This window comes from Mauremys reevesii, linkage group 15 (genome assembly GCF_016161935.1).
Source record: "Mauremys reevesii isolate NIE-2019 linkage group 15, ASM1616193v1, whole genome shotgun sequence".
In the NCBI taxonomy this organism is placed as follows: Eukaryota; Metazoa; Chordata; order Testudines; family Geoemydidae; genus Mauremys; species Mauremys reevesii.
The window spans coordinates 29,351,757-29,367,861 of record NC_052637.1 but is presented as its reverse complement, the minus strand read 5'-3'; the positions used below and the strand labels follow the sequence as shown (position 1 = coordinate 29,367,861).

At 45.6% G+C, this 16,105-nt stretch overlaps 2 protein-coding genes across 11 annotated transcripts in view; one reads left to right on the top strand and one right to left on the bottom strand.

Moving 5' to 3' along the window:
- The window catches only part of PRPSAP1 (phosphoribosyl pyrophosphate synthetase associated protein 1), a 45,420-nt gene that overhangs the window by 29,084 nt on the left and 231 nt on the right, over positions 1-16,105 (bottom strand). The window contains exons 2-4 of one of the 7 annotated variants that reach the window (XM_039500477.1): positions 14,929-15,007; positions 12,951-13,062; positions 572-624 (exon numbers count right to left, since the gene is read on the bottom strand). In XM_039500477.1, the coding sequence (XP_039356411.1) occupies positions 572-624; positions 12,951-13,033 (136 nt within the window). In that variant the 5' untranslated portion in view covers positions 13,034-13,062; positions 14,929-15,007. Of the gene's footprint in view, positions 1-571; positions 625-10,688; positions 10,789-12,950; positions 13,646-14,147; positions 14,285-14,308; positions 14,435-14,928; positions 15,008-16,105 lie in introns of those variants that run through there. The other 6 variants (XM_039500470.1, XM_039500473.1, XM_039500472.1 and 3 more) reach the window with 6 other exon arrangements.
- Positions 13,994-16,105, top strand: part of SPHK1 (sphingosine kinase 1) — a 67,587-nt gene continuing 65,475 nt past the window's right edge. The window contains exon 1 of one of the 4 annotated variants that reach the window (XM_039500466.1): positions 13,994-14,538. The gene's annotated coding sequence lies outside the window, so the exon portion shown is untranslated. The remainder of the gene's footprint in view (positions 14,539-16,105) is intronic. The other 3 variants (XM_039500469.1, XM_039500468.1, XM_039500467.1) reach the window with 3 other exon arrangements.

The following is a 16,105-nucleotide window of genomic DNA, read 5'->3' as shown; positions in this document are numbered from 1 at the left end:
ATGGAGGATAGGCCCATCAATGGCTATTAGCCAGGATGGGCACGGATGCAAAACGATGCTCTAAAGTGTTCCTAGCGCCTAGACTATTTGCCAGAAGCTGGGAATGGGCGAAAGGGATGGATCACTTGATCATTACCTGTTCTGTTCATTCCCTCTGGGGCACCTGGCATTGGCCACTGTGGGAAGACAGGATCCTGGGCTAAATGGACCATTGGTCTCACCTAGTATGGCCATTCATATGTAATTTCTAGGGCCCTCTTTGAGTAACTCTTTGAATTTGCATTCTCTCTAGACTGAGACAACAGCACTGGTAGAGAGATCACCCAGTCTTTTATAGATGGGGAAACTGAGGCATGGACCAATTTATTGACTTGCCTAAGGTCAGACAGGAAGTTTAGCAGAGGCAGGAATAGGAAAGATCTCCTGACTTAAAAACACAAAATCGTCCTTTTCCCTATGTTTCTCTGTTACCTGGTCTCTTATTACACAAGTTTGGTTAGCAGATTTACCACTAGTTAACTTCTAAATGTAGTAGCGAGACAGGCATGCAAGCACAGTAACACTGACTCACCTCCATTGGTTTCCTGGTACACTGCAGATTTTCCCAACTCAACACCAAGACGCCTGATAAAAAGGGGGGAAGAGAAGGTTAAAAATAGATTAAATTGGTTTGTTTTCTAAAGCATTGGTGTTCTGAGGTATTAAATGGCTCATCATATGAAGTTTAGCCTTATACAACATAGTATCAAATAAAAATTACAGCATGTGTAAATCATTTATCCAATTACCAAATGGAGAATTTAGTAAAAAAAAATGCAAGCTGCAATGTTCAGTTTAAGACTTATTCATTTTAAAAGCCATGTGCATTAAATGTGACTCTCAAAGCTCTTTACTTGTGAAGGTATTTTAAAAAGGCCATACAAATTATCTAGTCTCTTCATGAATGCTACCATCATTCCCCTGCCAAGTAACTTGTTTACTTTAATGTTATATACAGTGTGGTAGGAGGCAGAAGCCGTGCTGGGGCAGACTAATGATATAGCAAGAATAGTCAGTCTTTTCAGATTTATCAGATGCTATATCGCCAGTGGTATAGAATGAAGTGTACTCTCAGCCCAAAAATAGACATTTTAAAATGAAATGGGATAGAACCCAAATGACTGCACACATTCGTTATTAATGACCTAGTATACCTACCCCAAAAGCACATAAGATTAATACCCACACTGGGGTCTATGAAAAAACCCAGAGCTAGGAGATTTCAATCTCAGAGTAGAACTGTATATTGAGTTTATGTGCTTCTTCATAATACATTAACACACTTTTAAAAACTCACCCCACTGACTCATCTTCCCTTGCCATCCTTTCAGGGTCCCACTCACCTGTTTGGATTGGTTTCATTTTCAAACCAAATTTTCTGATTTTTCAGATTACTTTTTACATTTTTCTGATGTCAAATATGTAAAACTAAAACCGTCCATTAGCAAGAAGTCAATTAAAGGCATCTATTTTTTATGTACAGATACACAGAATACAAAACATAACTGGTAGAATTCTACCTACTGTTATATACTAAAGATCCTTTTAACAAGCCTCTTAGGGGTATGTTGACACTGCAGTAAAAGACCTGTGGCCGGCCTGGGCCAGCTGGCTCAGGCTGTGGGGCTATAAAACTGCAGTGTAGATGTTCGGGCTTGGGCTGGAGCCCAGGCCCTGGCACCCTCCCCATCAGTGTCGTAGAGCCTGGGCTCCAGCCCAAACTCAAATGTCTACACTGCAATTTTACAGCCTCACAGCTAGGGTGACCAGATGTCCCAATTTTAAAGGGACAGTCCTGATTTTGGGGTCTTTTTCTTATATAGGCACCTATTACACCCTACCCCATCCCGATTTTTCACATTTGCTGTCTGGTCACCCTACTCACAGCCCGAGACAGCTAACCCAAACCAGCAGCTGCTGTGTGGCAGGTTTTTATTGCAGTGTAGACATACCCTTAAAAGACTCCATTGTTTTATGAAGTAAGTTTCATTACATTGCGTGTGTATTTAACATATTTCCAAATTAATTTGCTGTATTTAAAATGTAACTATACTAAAAGAAATTTGTTTTAAAAAGGTATCTGATTACAGGTGTAATTAATCTAGAATGCTCAGCTAAGATTCTCAATGACATGTAGATGCTCTATTCTGCACAAGTGTGTGTTTCAGCTCAGCTGAGTCACAGGGTAGTTAGATCGAGCCCTGAATATTCATGGCCTTTTCAGGCTTTTCAATGAAAAGGATTATTCCCTGAATTACCAATTGTAGTTTTGTGTCTAGTAAATATATTTTTAACACATAGGTTTTCCCGTTAGTTTCATGGATCTTTACATAAATACAAAGTATGTAGGCACATGCATAAATACTGCAGTTAGGAAAGAAACCTCAAAATAAAGCTTATTTTTGAGAACACAATTATCTTCATGCTTGTGTCACAAGCCTGTTCTAGCCACAATTTTTATTGCCAATGGCCTAGAGCCAAAAAAAGATGCCATAATTAGCTGTGTAGGATGAGGTGGTGGTGGTGGTGAAGTGCAGCGATGGTCAGGGCCGGCTCCAGCTTTTTTGCCGCCCTAAGCAGCGGAAAAAGAAAAAAAAAGAAACCCGATTGAGCTGCCGCCAAAGAGGAAGACAAGGAGTGAAGGACCCGCCGCTGAATTGCCGCCGAAGACTGAAGGCAGACCAGTTGAGCTGCCGCCCCGACCCGGACGTGCTGCCCCAAACAAAGGATGGACTGCTGCCCCTTTCTATTGGCCGCTTCCTTCGCTGGTGCCGGCCCTGGTGATGGTGCAGATATTCATTTACAAGGTGCTCACGTGTCTAAAAACGGCTTAGTCTTCAAAAGGTCACATATAGCTAGAGATGTACTGAAAAGGAGCTGGTGACTAGGATACTGTGTTTTTTGCCTACTCTGTGGGTGTTATTTGGATTTTAAACTGCCAAGTAACTTGTTTTGGGCACAATGGAGTTCTGTTCACTGTCTCATTTGAAGGACACCACTAGGTGGTACTATCGGTCTGTGGTATTATTAAAGGGTAGAAAAGGAAGGTGAATGTCTCCATTTTTTATTACTGCCCGGGGTCCACATGTATTGCTAATATATTGCTTTTCAACCATGCATATTGAAGTACTTTACAAAGGAAGATATCCCTTATCCCTATTTTACAGATTGGGAAACTGAGACAGGGAGTTTAAGTAACTTTCCCATTGCACTCTTAGCACTAGTCAGCAGCAGAACCAGGAATAGAATCCACAGATGAATCCCAGTTCTGTGTCCCATCCAGCAGAGCATGCTAACTGCTTAAAAGTGCAGGTAGACAAGACATAGGTCCCAACTCCTAGCAGAAGGAACACAGCAGCCTGCAGTGACCTAGCAAAGTGTGACACCCAATAACAAAGTAGCTCCCTTCTAAGTATCACTGCTTCAACCTAAAGCTGGCAGCTTACTATGCACAGCCAAGCTCTGATAAACTTGAATGGAGAGCTGTCAGGCTCTCTCAGCAAATGCAAGTCCTTCAGTTGAAAGGCCTGTAGAGCATTTGCTTCCATTTTGTAGCCGGATGGGATTCTGCAGCCCTCCTGACGACAAAACCAGAAACTTAAAACCATGGAGGTTTGGCCTGCTACTGAGAGATTCAATTCAAAATCTAGAGAACAAAAAAACAAATACAAAAACAAAAAAACCCAAAGCATTGGAAAAAAAGATGCCTAAAAATGCGAGCTCTTTCTTTCATGAGTGCACAGAAATTCACATAACCAGTTTTTGGAGATGCATGAATTCCGACTTCACAAACAGGCAATTTATTGTGCTTTCTCCATTTGGAAAAGGTGTTCTGCTAAAGAGCCAGACACCTGTAGCCAACCACTGATCTAAGGATAGTAAGCAATCTAAGCATACGGGAAGCTTTTAAAATACTTTAGCTGGAAAGATCTTAGCAAAATGCCATTTGGAAAGTGGCAGATTCAACACTGCATAGTGCAAGATAAATAAAGAGAAGGTTTGCAATGCTTTGAGAGGTTGCGCTGGCAAGAGCCCAGTTACGCAGAGCAGGACACAAGAGCCTGATGCTTCAGAATTAATAGAGCAGACGATGCAAGCTAGGTTCTGTGCTACTGAAATATGAGGCTAAAAGAAGGCAAGTTAGCTCCCTGAACAAGTGAAGGCCAGAGAGTCACATTTCAGCGTAACTGAAATGGCGCTGCTCGGGTTTAGCTAACAGGGCAAGAGAAAGTAAAAGTATTGAGAACATACTTGTGGATACTGTCATCAGCCCACGAACCCCAAAGCACTGACTGCTGGGAAACACTGGAGAAGGCAAGAGCTGTATTTCAAGTTACCTTTTTTTAATACATGGAATATTATTTGTACAGCTTTTTCTCAGTAGTTAGACACCTAATCTGCAGCGAGGGTGTACAGAGCCCATCAACCAATGGTTTCATAAAATCCAGGCAGTTCAGGCAGATTGATGCCTTTATTACTTAAACTGAGTTGATATAAAGTACTCTACATTAGTTTAAGTGTTTCTACACAAAGGAGTTGTATTGATTTCGTAAAATTAGTTTCTGCACACTTGTGTAGCTAGTCTTCAACTCTGTCCTAAAAGGATGCTGATGACAGCCTTGACTAGATCAGGGTTCTACAGTTGCTTGTTTACCGCTTAAAGGCAGAGGTGGGGCAAGGGTGATGTCAGACTCCCTCTGGAGAGGGCTGAATTCCACAGAATTACTTACTATCATTTATGTCAACAGGAGGTTTGCACAAAGGTCCAGGGTAGAATATGGCCTTACGGAATAAAAACTTATACACTTCTACCTCGATATAACGTGACCCGATATAACACGAATTCGGATATAACGCAGTAAAGCAGATCTCCCGGAGGTGGGGGGGGCAGGGCTGCGTACTCTGGCGGGTCAAAGCAAGTTCGATATAACGCAGTTTCATCGATAATGCAGTACGATTTTTTGGCTCCCGAGGACAGTGTTATATCGGGGTAGAGGTGTAGTTAGAGAGACAAAGCGAGTGAGGCAATATCTTTTATTGGACCAACTTGTGTTAGTGAGATAGACAAGTTTCTGAGCTTATACAGAGCTCTTCTTCAGGCCTGGGAAACATGCTCAGCGTCACAGCTAAATACAAAGAACATAAGAACAGCCATACTGGGTCAGACCAATGGTCCATCTAGCCCAGCATCCTGTCTACCGACAGTGGCCAATGCCAGGTGCCCCAGAGGGAGTGAACCTACCAGGTAAGTGATCTCTCTCCTGCCATCCATCCCCACCCTCTGACAAACAGAGGCTAGGGACCACCATTTCTTACCCAGCCTGGCTAATAGCCATTAATGGACTTAACCTCCATGAATTTATCCAGTTCTCTTTTAAACCCTGTTATAGTCCTAGCCTTCACAACCTCCTCAGGCAAGGAGTTCCACAAGTTGACTATGTGCTGTGTGAAGAAGAACTTCCTTTTATTTGTTTTAAACCTACTGTCCATTCATTTCATTTGGTGGCCCCTAGTTCTTGTATGATGGGAATAAGTAAATAACTTTTCCTTATCTACTTTCTCCACATCACTCATGATTTTATACACCTCTATCATGTCCCCCCTTAGTCTTCTCTTTTCCAAGCTGAAAAGTCCTAGCCTCTTTAATCTCTCCTCATATGGGACCCGTTCCAAACCCCTAGTCATTTTAGTTGCCCTTCTCTGAACCTTTTCTAGTGCCAGGATAACCAACTGTTTAGCATAAGTACATTTTAAGGGACCATTCAAGGTGAAGTAGCCCATTAACACCCCTCCAGCCATAAGAGGGAAAGGCACCTGGAGGTGCAGGATTGTTGAGGTCCCAGAGGCGCAAGCATGAGCCTGAACATCTACACCACAATTTTACAGTCCCCATAGCCCAAGCCCAAGCCAGCTGACACAAGACAGACATGGTGTTTAATTGCAGTGTAAATGCTACAGTTAAGGCCCTGTTAACTCCATGACAAGATGGTACCAAATCCCCCTCATCTACAATTTTGTGACCGCAACCCCTGCTTTTGGTGGGAACGTGAATTTATTCCAATACTCTGGATTACCCTCCATTCTCATCTCATCCTCAATAGCTCAGAATTGAAAATATTCATTGATGTAAAGTTGATATTTTCAAGAATTGGCTTCTTTGCTATGTTCTGCAGGTGGCCTGGCTCCATTTCCCAGGCATCAGCTCTCCCAGTGTTATCCAGATTACCTGTCTCACAGCCTCCCTCCCCAGATGTGTCAGGGAAGCAAGAATCTTGTAGCCAGCAGCAGCAGCTCACCTCTCTGGGACCCTGCCTTGGCTGCCGCACTGTTCTCTAAGCAATTCAACTCATCAGCCTACAATTCTGGCTCCCCAATTCTTGGCTACAAGGTGAACCTCTGCTGCCTGGCTCCATGGAACAGTGCAGGGAGCATGCACTAATCCAGTTAACCCCACCTTGTGCTGGAAGATGGAGAACAGCTCCCAAAAGGGCGGACACACAAAACAAGATGTCAGATGCCTGGCTACAGCAAAATGGCAAATTCTGCAACAAAGACACTGATCTTTGTGGCATTGTAGGAAAATGTTGAATTCCACAGCCAAAGTATCATGGAGTTCATGGAGCACAGACTGAGACAGAATGTGGTAGTTCACACCTCTCAGCTGTTTCAGGCCTTTTCCAAACTCAGGCAGATGCCACCATATTGATTTATGCTAGGTTCACATTTGAGGTTTTTGTTTTGTTTTTAAAGTGAGAGCTGAGATTCTGGAGTACAACTCTGCAGCAGGGGGTGAATTCTGCAGCATTGTAGAATACACCTTTCCCTTTCTTTCTAGATTATACTGAAGATATTTTAAACTAACAGCACGGTGGGCTCCTGTCCACACATTTCCTACAACCTGTCATTTTTATTTGTCGAGTCCTACTTACAATTCAGATTTTAAACTCTTTCAGGCAAGGGTTGTATCTGTCTCCTGTGAAGCACCTCGCACAATTCTGTGCCCTATAAAACAGTAATGACTGAGAGAAGACAATACAGCCTCTGCTTGATGGTACTTCATCTATATGACCAGGCAAAACAATACAGATCCTTACCACCAGCAACAGGTTAAAGTTTGGGAGTTTTCTTCATTTTATATAATTAGGTGTACAAAGACTCTTCACAGATGAGTTAGCATGCGGAGGATTATACCTTCAGCATTTACTTCCTCCACTCTATGACAGACACACCAAATGCACATGCAAAATTATCTCCACATAATTTACATTCAAGCCTCAATGTAAATCAGGATTTAACATTGAAATTAAAGGGAAAATGCTGTTTATATTTGCAGCTGAAACCTCCCAACCAGAATATAATTTCATCCTTGCATTGACGTCCTGGTGACAACACCTTTTCATTAGCCTCTACTCAATGAGACATCAAAAAAGGCCACAGTTTGTTCAAAACTGTCTGGAGTGCTATGATTGTAGACCATGCTTGCGCTGATTGAACAGGAGTGACTGTACCCTATGACCAGGATAGCAGAGGGCAAAGAAATCCATAGCCTGGGCATGAGCTGCCTCCTGTAAAACTTCTAAATACAGTTTACAGTCAGCCATTCTTTCTAGTGCAACAGCAACCCTGCAACAAGTCGTCTGATTTCTCTTGATTTTGAATGGGTGAAAGGGGAAAGACAAACAGTAGATACTTTTCCTAATATACACACAGATTAGGTTTCATGTGATCAGTTCACATATCTGAGTAAGTCCTATTATCTCAAGGATACAAACTCGGCTTTTCCCCCTCACATAACTAGAGCCCTGTAAATTCACGGATATCTGCTTTATATCTGCAGATGCAGCTGTATTGTTTACCATCTTTGCGGATCGAAACCAATTTTTTTTTTAATCCATGCAGGGCTCTAGCGCAGCAGTTCTTAATGGGGGCTTGTTTCAGGGGGTCCTCCTGCAGTGCTCCAGTCCCACCCCTGTGCCAGGGCTCCAGGCTTCTGCCTCATGGCGCCCATGGACCCCCTGAAACCACTAATGCCGGTTAAGAGCAGCAGTTCTCAAACTTCATTGCACCGCAACTCTCTTCTGAGGAAAAAAATTACTGCATGACCCCAGGAGAGGGGGGACCGAAGCCTGAGCCCACCCAAGGCCTGCCACCCCGGGCGACGGGGCCAAAGCCCAAAGGTTTCAGCCCCGGGTGGAGGGCCTATAAATGCCCCGCCGCCCCGGGCAGTGGGGCTTGGGCTTTGGCCCCATGCCTCAGGCTTCAGCCCTGGGACCCAGCAAGACTAATGCTAGCCCTGGTGACCCCATTAAAACAGGTTCGGGACCCACTTTAGAGTCCCAACCCACAATTTGAGAACCACTGCCCTAGAGGGTGCTGGTGTGGATCCAAATTTTTGTATCCCCACAGGGCTCTACACAACTGCAAACTTGAAAGAAGCTAAGCACCACTTATCATCCAAAGCTGCAGGTGCTCAGCACCTCTCAGGATGAAGCCTCAGGGGCATCATTTGTTCTAGTCAGGATGATAATCAAACAGTTGAACCATTAGCATATGTTATGCAGATTCTCCCTTGCCCTTTCCAGTCTATTACTCATGAGTGCAGTTCCCCTAATGTGAGAGAGAAAGCAAGCAGAGAAGCATTATGCAAAATAAATTCCTGTTTGGTAAGGCTACTAACTCCATCCAAGTCACCCAGAAACTCCCTCTCAAGATGCCTCAAAACCCTATACTCCAGGCTGTGCAGCGACAGTCCAGCAAAGAACAATGCTGCACTCATTTTATGTTCTTTCCTGACACCGTCTGCCATCCTTCAGTTAGCAGTTTACCTCCTCTTGTCCTAGGGCGCCAATGCGGTTTTATTCTCCAAGATTTGGTACTGTCCTGCAGCGAGTCTTCATGTTTTAGCCTGAAGGAGACTGGGTGCTGTTCCCCACTCCTTCTACTCTGGGACAAATAAAGACAGATGGTACACAGAGGCCAGGGAACATGAAACTAGCAGCCCTGTGGGTCTGTAGTCTGATTCCTCCACATCATGAACTCTTTTGCTTTAGTCTTCTCCAAGAGATCCCTATAAGGAGGGCTGGACACAGCTTTTTTCTGGAACCCAATAGTACTGCCTCCTTCTTCAGCTAAAGAGAGTTGCTCACTAGCTAGGATCACTTCTCTGGTTTAAAGGGGCTGGGTACAGGGCTCACTATGATCACACAAAGATAAGAACTCCCACTTTTAATCCTATCCTTATTAGTCCATTCTGTTTATGCTCACAATTGTCTTTCTGTCTTTAGATCCCCATCATTTTCCATCCTTAGAGCCAAATGAATGCTTATCTATACACACACATCCATCTGCAGTATGCACAGGGTTAATGGTAGTACCTCATTCCAGAACACACTGGCATTCTCATGCATTTGGTAGGCATTAGCAGACTTCACTCCTCCTCTCAGCTAAAAGAGTATGAGTGGTACATGAGTATGAGTGTATCCTCTGCATGAAATACATTCTGCAATCAGAGAATGAGATCCAAGTGCATCTGTGGTGCTCCTATATTTAAGTTTGTTTTGTTGGTAGACCAGATGTTACCACCTCTGAATGCAGTGCCCACTAGAACTGCAATGGTCAAGGAACCATCTGTCTCTTACAAACATTGGTATTTTCCAAAGGAGGCTTATAATCAGGCTACACAGGTCCTCCTAGCTACAATGTGACACACAAGCCATCAGCCCAGGAAAAGGATTTACAAAAAACTAAACCTAAAAAAACCCCACAAGTTTATCTGAGATGCAAGAGAGTCTATAGGGTAGCTTGGGGGGAGAGGGGGATGGGGGCAGAATTGTGCTGCTGTAACTGAAGTGTCTTTGTTGTTTAAAAAGGAAGTTTTGCAATATATTAAGTCATTCATGATATAGCATATGCTTATCTCCAGCACTATCAAACGTAAGCCAATCAAAAGTTATGAAAATTCAAAGTTAAAGCTAAATCTGTCATTTACTCACTCATCATACATTAGCAATGTAGGTGTCAGTAGCAGAGGACCTTAAAACTTTAAACTTGCTAGGAGTGCATAAAGTGGGTATTTGAACCTTGAGAGTTTAATTCTTGGGAGAACACAAAAGCCAGATGCTTAACATTTAATCTTTAGAGAATATGTGGAATATTTCAAAACTGCAAGAGAGAATAAAGTGGGACTACTCGTGTACTTCCACTACCCTTAGTGGAAGAGTTAAAACAGAGACCCTGAGGTTAATATTTGCAGGTTAAATACAGCTTAATTTGTAGTTTAGGTACTGAAATCCCCTAACAGATTCAAGGCATATTTCACCACATTTCCAAAGTTCACTTACCTCCTGCTTTTAACAGCTGCAATGTGCAGACTCCACACTTTTCCCACCCCATCTACCCCCCCTCCCCCTCCCATCCAAGTCCAACTTTAACTGCTGGCTCCCATTTAGTGTGATAATCAGCATGATAATCAATTCTGCTGGGCTCATTCTCTGCACAAATGAAGAGTGACAGAGCTTGCATATGGGGAGTACATTTAAGTCATTCTTTCTTAATATTGCGTGTTGTTTTAAAGTTCTTTTAAATCTTATTCTAAAGGGTCACCAAAAAAAACTTTAAAGAAAACACACAATATTAGATGACAAACTCACCCTTATAAGCCTGCTCCAACCCTATTCAAAGGTGCAACTGACATCCCCAGTAGACTGCCTGCTGGGATATCACAGTGAGTGGGAAGCCATCTTTTGCAACCTGAAAAAACAAGGTAAATGTTATAAGTATGCTGAAGTGGTCCCACAACCTACTGGGGGAAGTCAGTACACAATACTTGCAAATTGCCTTTGAAAATTATTACTTAACTCCTTTGCCATTTCTAACTAGTCTGAGCCTATTTCCTCCTAGGGTTACCTATGTGTTTTGGGATTGTTACTTTAAACAACAAATGCAGGTAAGAATATTGACTTAATACCACCAATAGCTCAACCTTTGTAATTTAATACAGTTAGGCTGAGGCACAAAAGGAGGGGGCTTTTTTTTCCAAAATGTCACTGGAAGCCATCCAGTGGATTATGGTTATATATTCTCTGGGGGCAGCTATGTTTCTACATGCAAGGGTGAAGTTCCAGACATCTTTAAATCTTCACATCCATCTCTGCCTGATCAAATAAGATAGGAAAGCCGATGAAAGTGAACTTGGTAAGTGTGTGCTACACACACAGTTATGCTTCCTGACCTTTGGAAGCCATAATCCCGCAAAGGTGAAAGGTCCTATATTATCCCCCACTACATCTTTCAGCGGAAGCTGAGTCATAAAAAAAGCCCAAAGAACTGGTGAACCAAGGTCAGCCGCTTACTATCCAAATACTGAAGACTTTGGAAGCTGCTTCCTCACCCTAGAGGAGCTGTTTGCAGAATACTATGTTGAAAAGAGAGAGATTTTTAAGATAACAGAATAGGCGTAGGTAAAAGCACGATACATTTGTTGCAGTAAAATAAAGTTTGTAAGGATACAAAAATATTCAAAACCTTTATACTCAGAATTGTATAGCTATGTGCTTGAGAATATTAGAAACAGCTTTGTGGAAAGAAAATAAAGCATTTCACCTTTTTCTTTAAAAAAAAAAAGATACACTCCACCTACAAATACACAAGCCAACATCTCCACCCTCCCCTGGAACACTCAAGATCATTGACCCCAAACACACCACACATTCAGTTTAAAAGGAGATTATCTGTGTTAAGTACAGAACAAGGTTTATTTAACAAGCTAGACAAGCCATTCAACTAGCCAAGCTGTCTCTGTCAGTACTCCAAGTTCATAGCACACCTGCATTTGCCAATATCTCTGTTATATATCCCCTAGAGATAAGCTGCCTCTGTGCATTAGTGAAGACACTATTACTGAAAAACAAGCACTGGATCCCACCACCCAATTCTGAGTTTGTTATAAATTGTGGAATGGAACCTAAGAGTAAGTGGAGAAGAGACCAAAACCAGTTTGATGATGACAGCTGCACCCTGCTCAACTTTAAACAAATGCCCACTCCTTAGGAAAGCCACTTTGATATCAGAAACCACCCACGCACTGTGTCCTATTTCAAACCAACTTAACAAAAAGTGAATGATAGAAGAAGAGTACAGATGTGTGTGTTACATTTTATAAACGAGTCATATTCAAGAGCACATTTTGTAGCTAGGTTTTGATAAGTTTCTAAACATCCCAGCAAACAGGACTTAAAAATATTTCTCCACTAAATCAAGACCAAACTCTGCCTCGAAAGTGGGCTTAAAGAACAAGCACACACCTGTCCTTAAACTGGCAGGGTTTTTTTGGTAGCCTCTTCCACTCCTCCTAAAAATTGGGTGTAGCTGACTTTTTATTAGCATACACTCCTGCTGGGTTTAGTAAAGAAATAGGAATGAGATCAGAGCACACTGCTCATTCTAGTAAATGCAGAAGCTTTCAAATAGCAAAATCATAATTATGCATCTGAAAAAAGAATTCAGTAGATTTTTTTTAAAAAGCATCCCCCAAACCAGTTATATACATCACTAATTTCAATTAAGTCTACACAAGAGTCTCAGTATTTCTCTGCTGCAGTCCAACCTTTTTGCAGCAGGGTGATAGGAACCTGAAAGTGAAATTAACTACAATGAGTTAAACCAACTGGTCTACTTTCGTTATTTAAACTTAGTTGCCAACAGTCAGCATCGACAAGGAAAATTAAAATTCGATTTTTTAAATGATCGCAGTTTTAATCATGTAAGGAGGCGTTAGTAACATAGTTAAGGAAGGGATTTTTTGTAATATGATTTTGAACAGGATGTCCTTTTGAACTAATTTGAAGCAAGCCTCTCCCAACTAATGGCGAGCACTAGGGGGAAAATAAGCAAAGTTGAAACAGGAGACTTACTCTGTGATCGTCTTTGCCAGCTCGGTGCAGGCTGCTGTGGAATTCGCCGAGAAGACCCGGTAGCCACTTTTGGCTGCATTCATTGCCAAGGAATCATGCAAACCCCTTGGAGCTCGAAAGTGAGAAAAAACAGATTTGTAAGGCAACAACAGCTTTCTTGGCATCCTTTTCCACCTCTCAACTGCTATCACCGCCCCTTAGGGGGTGGGAGGGGAGATGGGTGAGTCCTCAGCAAGCGAGGATCTCCATAGCCCACTGCTACTGACGTATAAAAGAAAAGAATAAAACAAAATTTAAAAAGCAGCAGTTGCAGCAGGCTCGGATGGCCACCTGGCAGGCTCCAAAGGGAGTTCAAACAGGGACCAGTCAGCCCAGGATTAACTCTTTGTCCACCACCCCTAAAACCTGCCACCTGTGGGAGGAGGAGGAATTCCTGCCTGAGCATACAGGGGCCAAACAACACGCCGGGGGCAGCCGAAAGCTCGGCCTTTTGCTTCTAGTGTGGGTGGGTGGGCTGGAAATCTAGGGGTCAAACAGGGCACGGGACGGGGGAGAGGAGAAAACAGCGACCCGAGGGACAGGCTGCAGGGTGAGGAGCAGCTCCCGGGGGTTTAAATCCAAGTTACAAGGGAAGAGCGGGAGAAGCTGCGTCCCCTGGGGCGAGCTCAGAGAAGCCGATGCAAGGGGAGGGGGGAGGGAAGGGCGGCGTTTAAACACAAGGGGGGGGGGAAAGAGAATCTCAGGCGAGACAGCTGAGGTGCCCCCGGATAATAGAGGCCAAGGGACCGGGGGGGGAGGGGATACGGCCCTAGGGAGCAGGGGACCCACAAACAGCCGCCAAAGCGTGGGCAGGAGAGAAGACCCCCCCCCCGATAAGAAAGGGGCAGGGAGTGGGGTAAGAGGCGCAACGAGGTGAGGCGCCGCTTAGGCCGCCGGGGGAGGGGGGCAATAGGGCGGCGGCCTCTAGGCCGGGGGCAGTAAGGGGAGGGTCCTGGGAAGAGATGGGGGCCGTAAGGGGGAGGGGCCCCTAGGCTCAGGGGGGCTGCCGAGAGGCAGTCAGGCGAGTGAGTCCCTTTAAGATCAGACTGGGAGGGTCCCCTCAGGCAGATCCGGCGCTGCTGCTACTGCTGTCGCCCCGCGAGCCCGTCCCGCCGCCGCCCGCAACCGCCTGGAGGATCACGTCCGACCCCGACTCACTGTGCCCGCCCGCCAACTTGCTGGCACGATCACTGAGCTGCCGGGCTAGAGCGCCGCCCCACTTCGGCGGCCATTTTCTAATTAGACCTCCAGCCCTTCCTCCTCCTCCTCCCCCTTCCGCGCAGCCATCTTGAGTGAGGGCATTTAACTAGTATCGATACCGATGAAGGTGGACCTCGGTTATCCGCCACCTGACCGCTCCCTAAGGAGGGGATAAGATAGGAAGAAGCCTAGGCTGAGTTCCACCTCCGGGCGGCGCAGTTGGGGCCGTTTATTTCCCCGCCCTGTGGTTATGGCTTCGCTTCCCGGAACCAAGATGGCCGCCGGTCTGGCGACTCAATGGAGAGGAGAGAGCAGGCGCTCTGTAATCACGCTCACCGCAGTCTCTATGGTAGAGGGAGCGGGCTGTGGGAGAGGGGGCGGGGCCGGGGCCGGGGCCGGGTATCCCAGGATGGGCGGGACCGTCTGCAGACTGTGCAGAGGCGCCTGTGAGGGGTTAGGGTAGCAGGGGAGGGGGACCTTGCTGGGGTCCCTGGTCTCAGTGCCCTGCTGCCCTGGCTGGGGGCTTCCCTTTCCGCTAACACTGCCTGCTGTTGGGACTGGCCTGAGACCCCCCAAACTCATCACACCCCCCACCAAAGAACCGCCTGCTGGGGATGTACATGCCCTGGTCCTGCATTGGATTGGAACCAGCAACACTGAAGGGAAAGGACAGGCTCCTCATCCCACCCTCCATCCTCTTGGGAAACATGCCAGCCCAGATCCCCTCCAGAAAACGTACTCCCACCTCGGCGATCGCCATAAAGATCCACTCCCGCACCTTGGCGTGAGACTGAGCGACACAAAATCTCCCTGGGCGCCTGTAGCAGAAGGAAGAATGGCAGGAAATAAAGCCCTGTACAAAGAGAATGTTCAGCCTTTCACGAAAAGTATTGTGCAAGGCTTCCCTGACTTATCTAGTCCCATCCCCTTTGTTTTTAAAATAGTGTTTGTACTAGCTGCTCCCGGTTATAAACTGTCCCAGAGTTTCATTAACCCAGAGTCAAAGTTGCCAGGTGGTATCTCATGCCCTTCCAGAACATCACGTTTAGCTACGCTCAAACCTCTGAAAACCAGGACATGCAAAGTTAAAATACACACATCACCTCCATAATACAAACTGAACTCCCTGGAGCTGGCAGGGCCACTGACAGATTCTATCCATCAAGGTGCCCCCTCTGGGTATGTGAGCACCTCACAATCTTTGATCCAGCTGTCCTCACGTTGCCCCATGAAATAGGACAACGCTACTACCCCCCTTTTACAGATGGGGAATTGAGGCGCAGAGAGACTCAGGTACACTGCAATGAAAACTTGCGATGGGCTCATGCCAGCTGACTCGGGTTCCCAGGCAGGGCCAGCTTTAGGGCGATTCCCCCAATTCCCAGGAATCGGGCCCCACAGAGTCTGGAAGAGGAGCCCCACACCCTTCCCTGAAGTGCCACCGGAAACAGCGGCAACCGTTTGAGCTGCCGCCAAATTTCCGCTGCTAGTTTCAGTGGCAGCTCAATCGCTGCCCCTGTCTTTGGCGACATTTCGGTGGCAGCTCTTTCAAATTGGGCCCCGCACGTCCTAAAGCCGGCCCTGTTCCCAGGCTCTTTTGCTGCTCTTGTGCTCCAGCCGGAGCGCTGGGTCGGGGCCACACTATGCGGCTCCCATAAGTTGCAGCTTGGCCCCACTCCGGCTCCTACCCACTCCAATGGGAGCTGCAGGGGTGGTGCCTGCGGACGGGGCAGCGTGCAGAGCCACCTGGCTGTGCCTCTGTGTAGGAGCTGGAGATGGGACATGCCACTGCTTTTGGAAGCCGCTTGAGGTAAGCGCTGCTTGGAGCCTGCACCCCCTGAGCTTCTCCCCATGCCCCAACCCCCCTCCCGCTCTCCAAACCCCTGGATACCAGCCTGGAGCACCCTCCTACATCC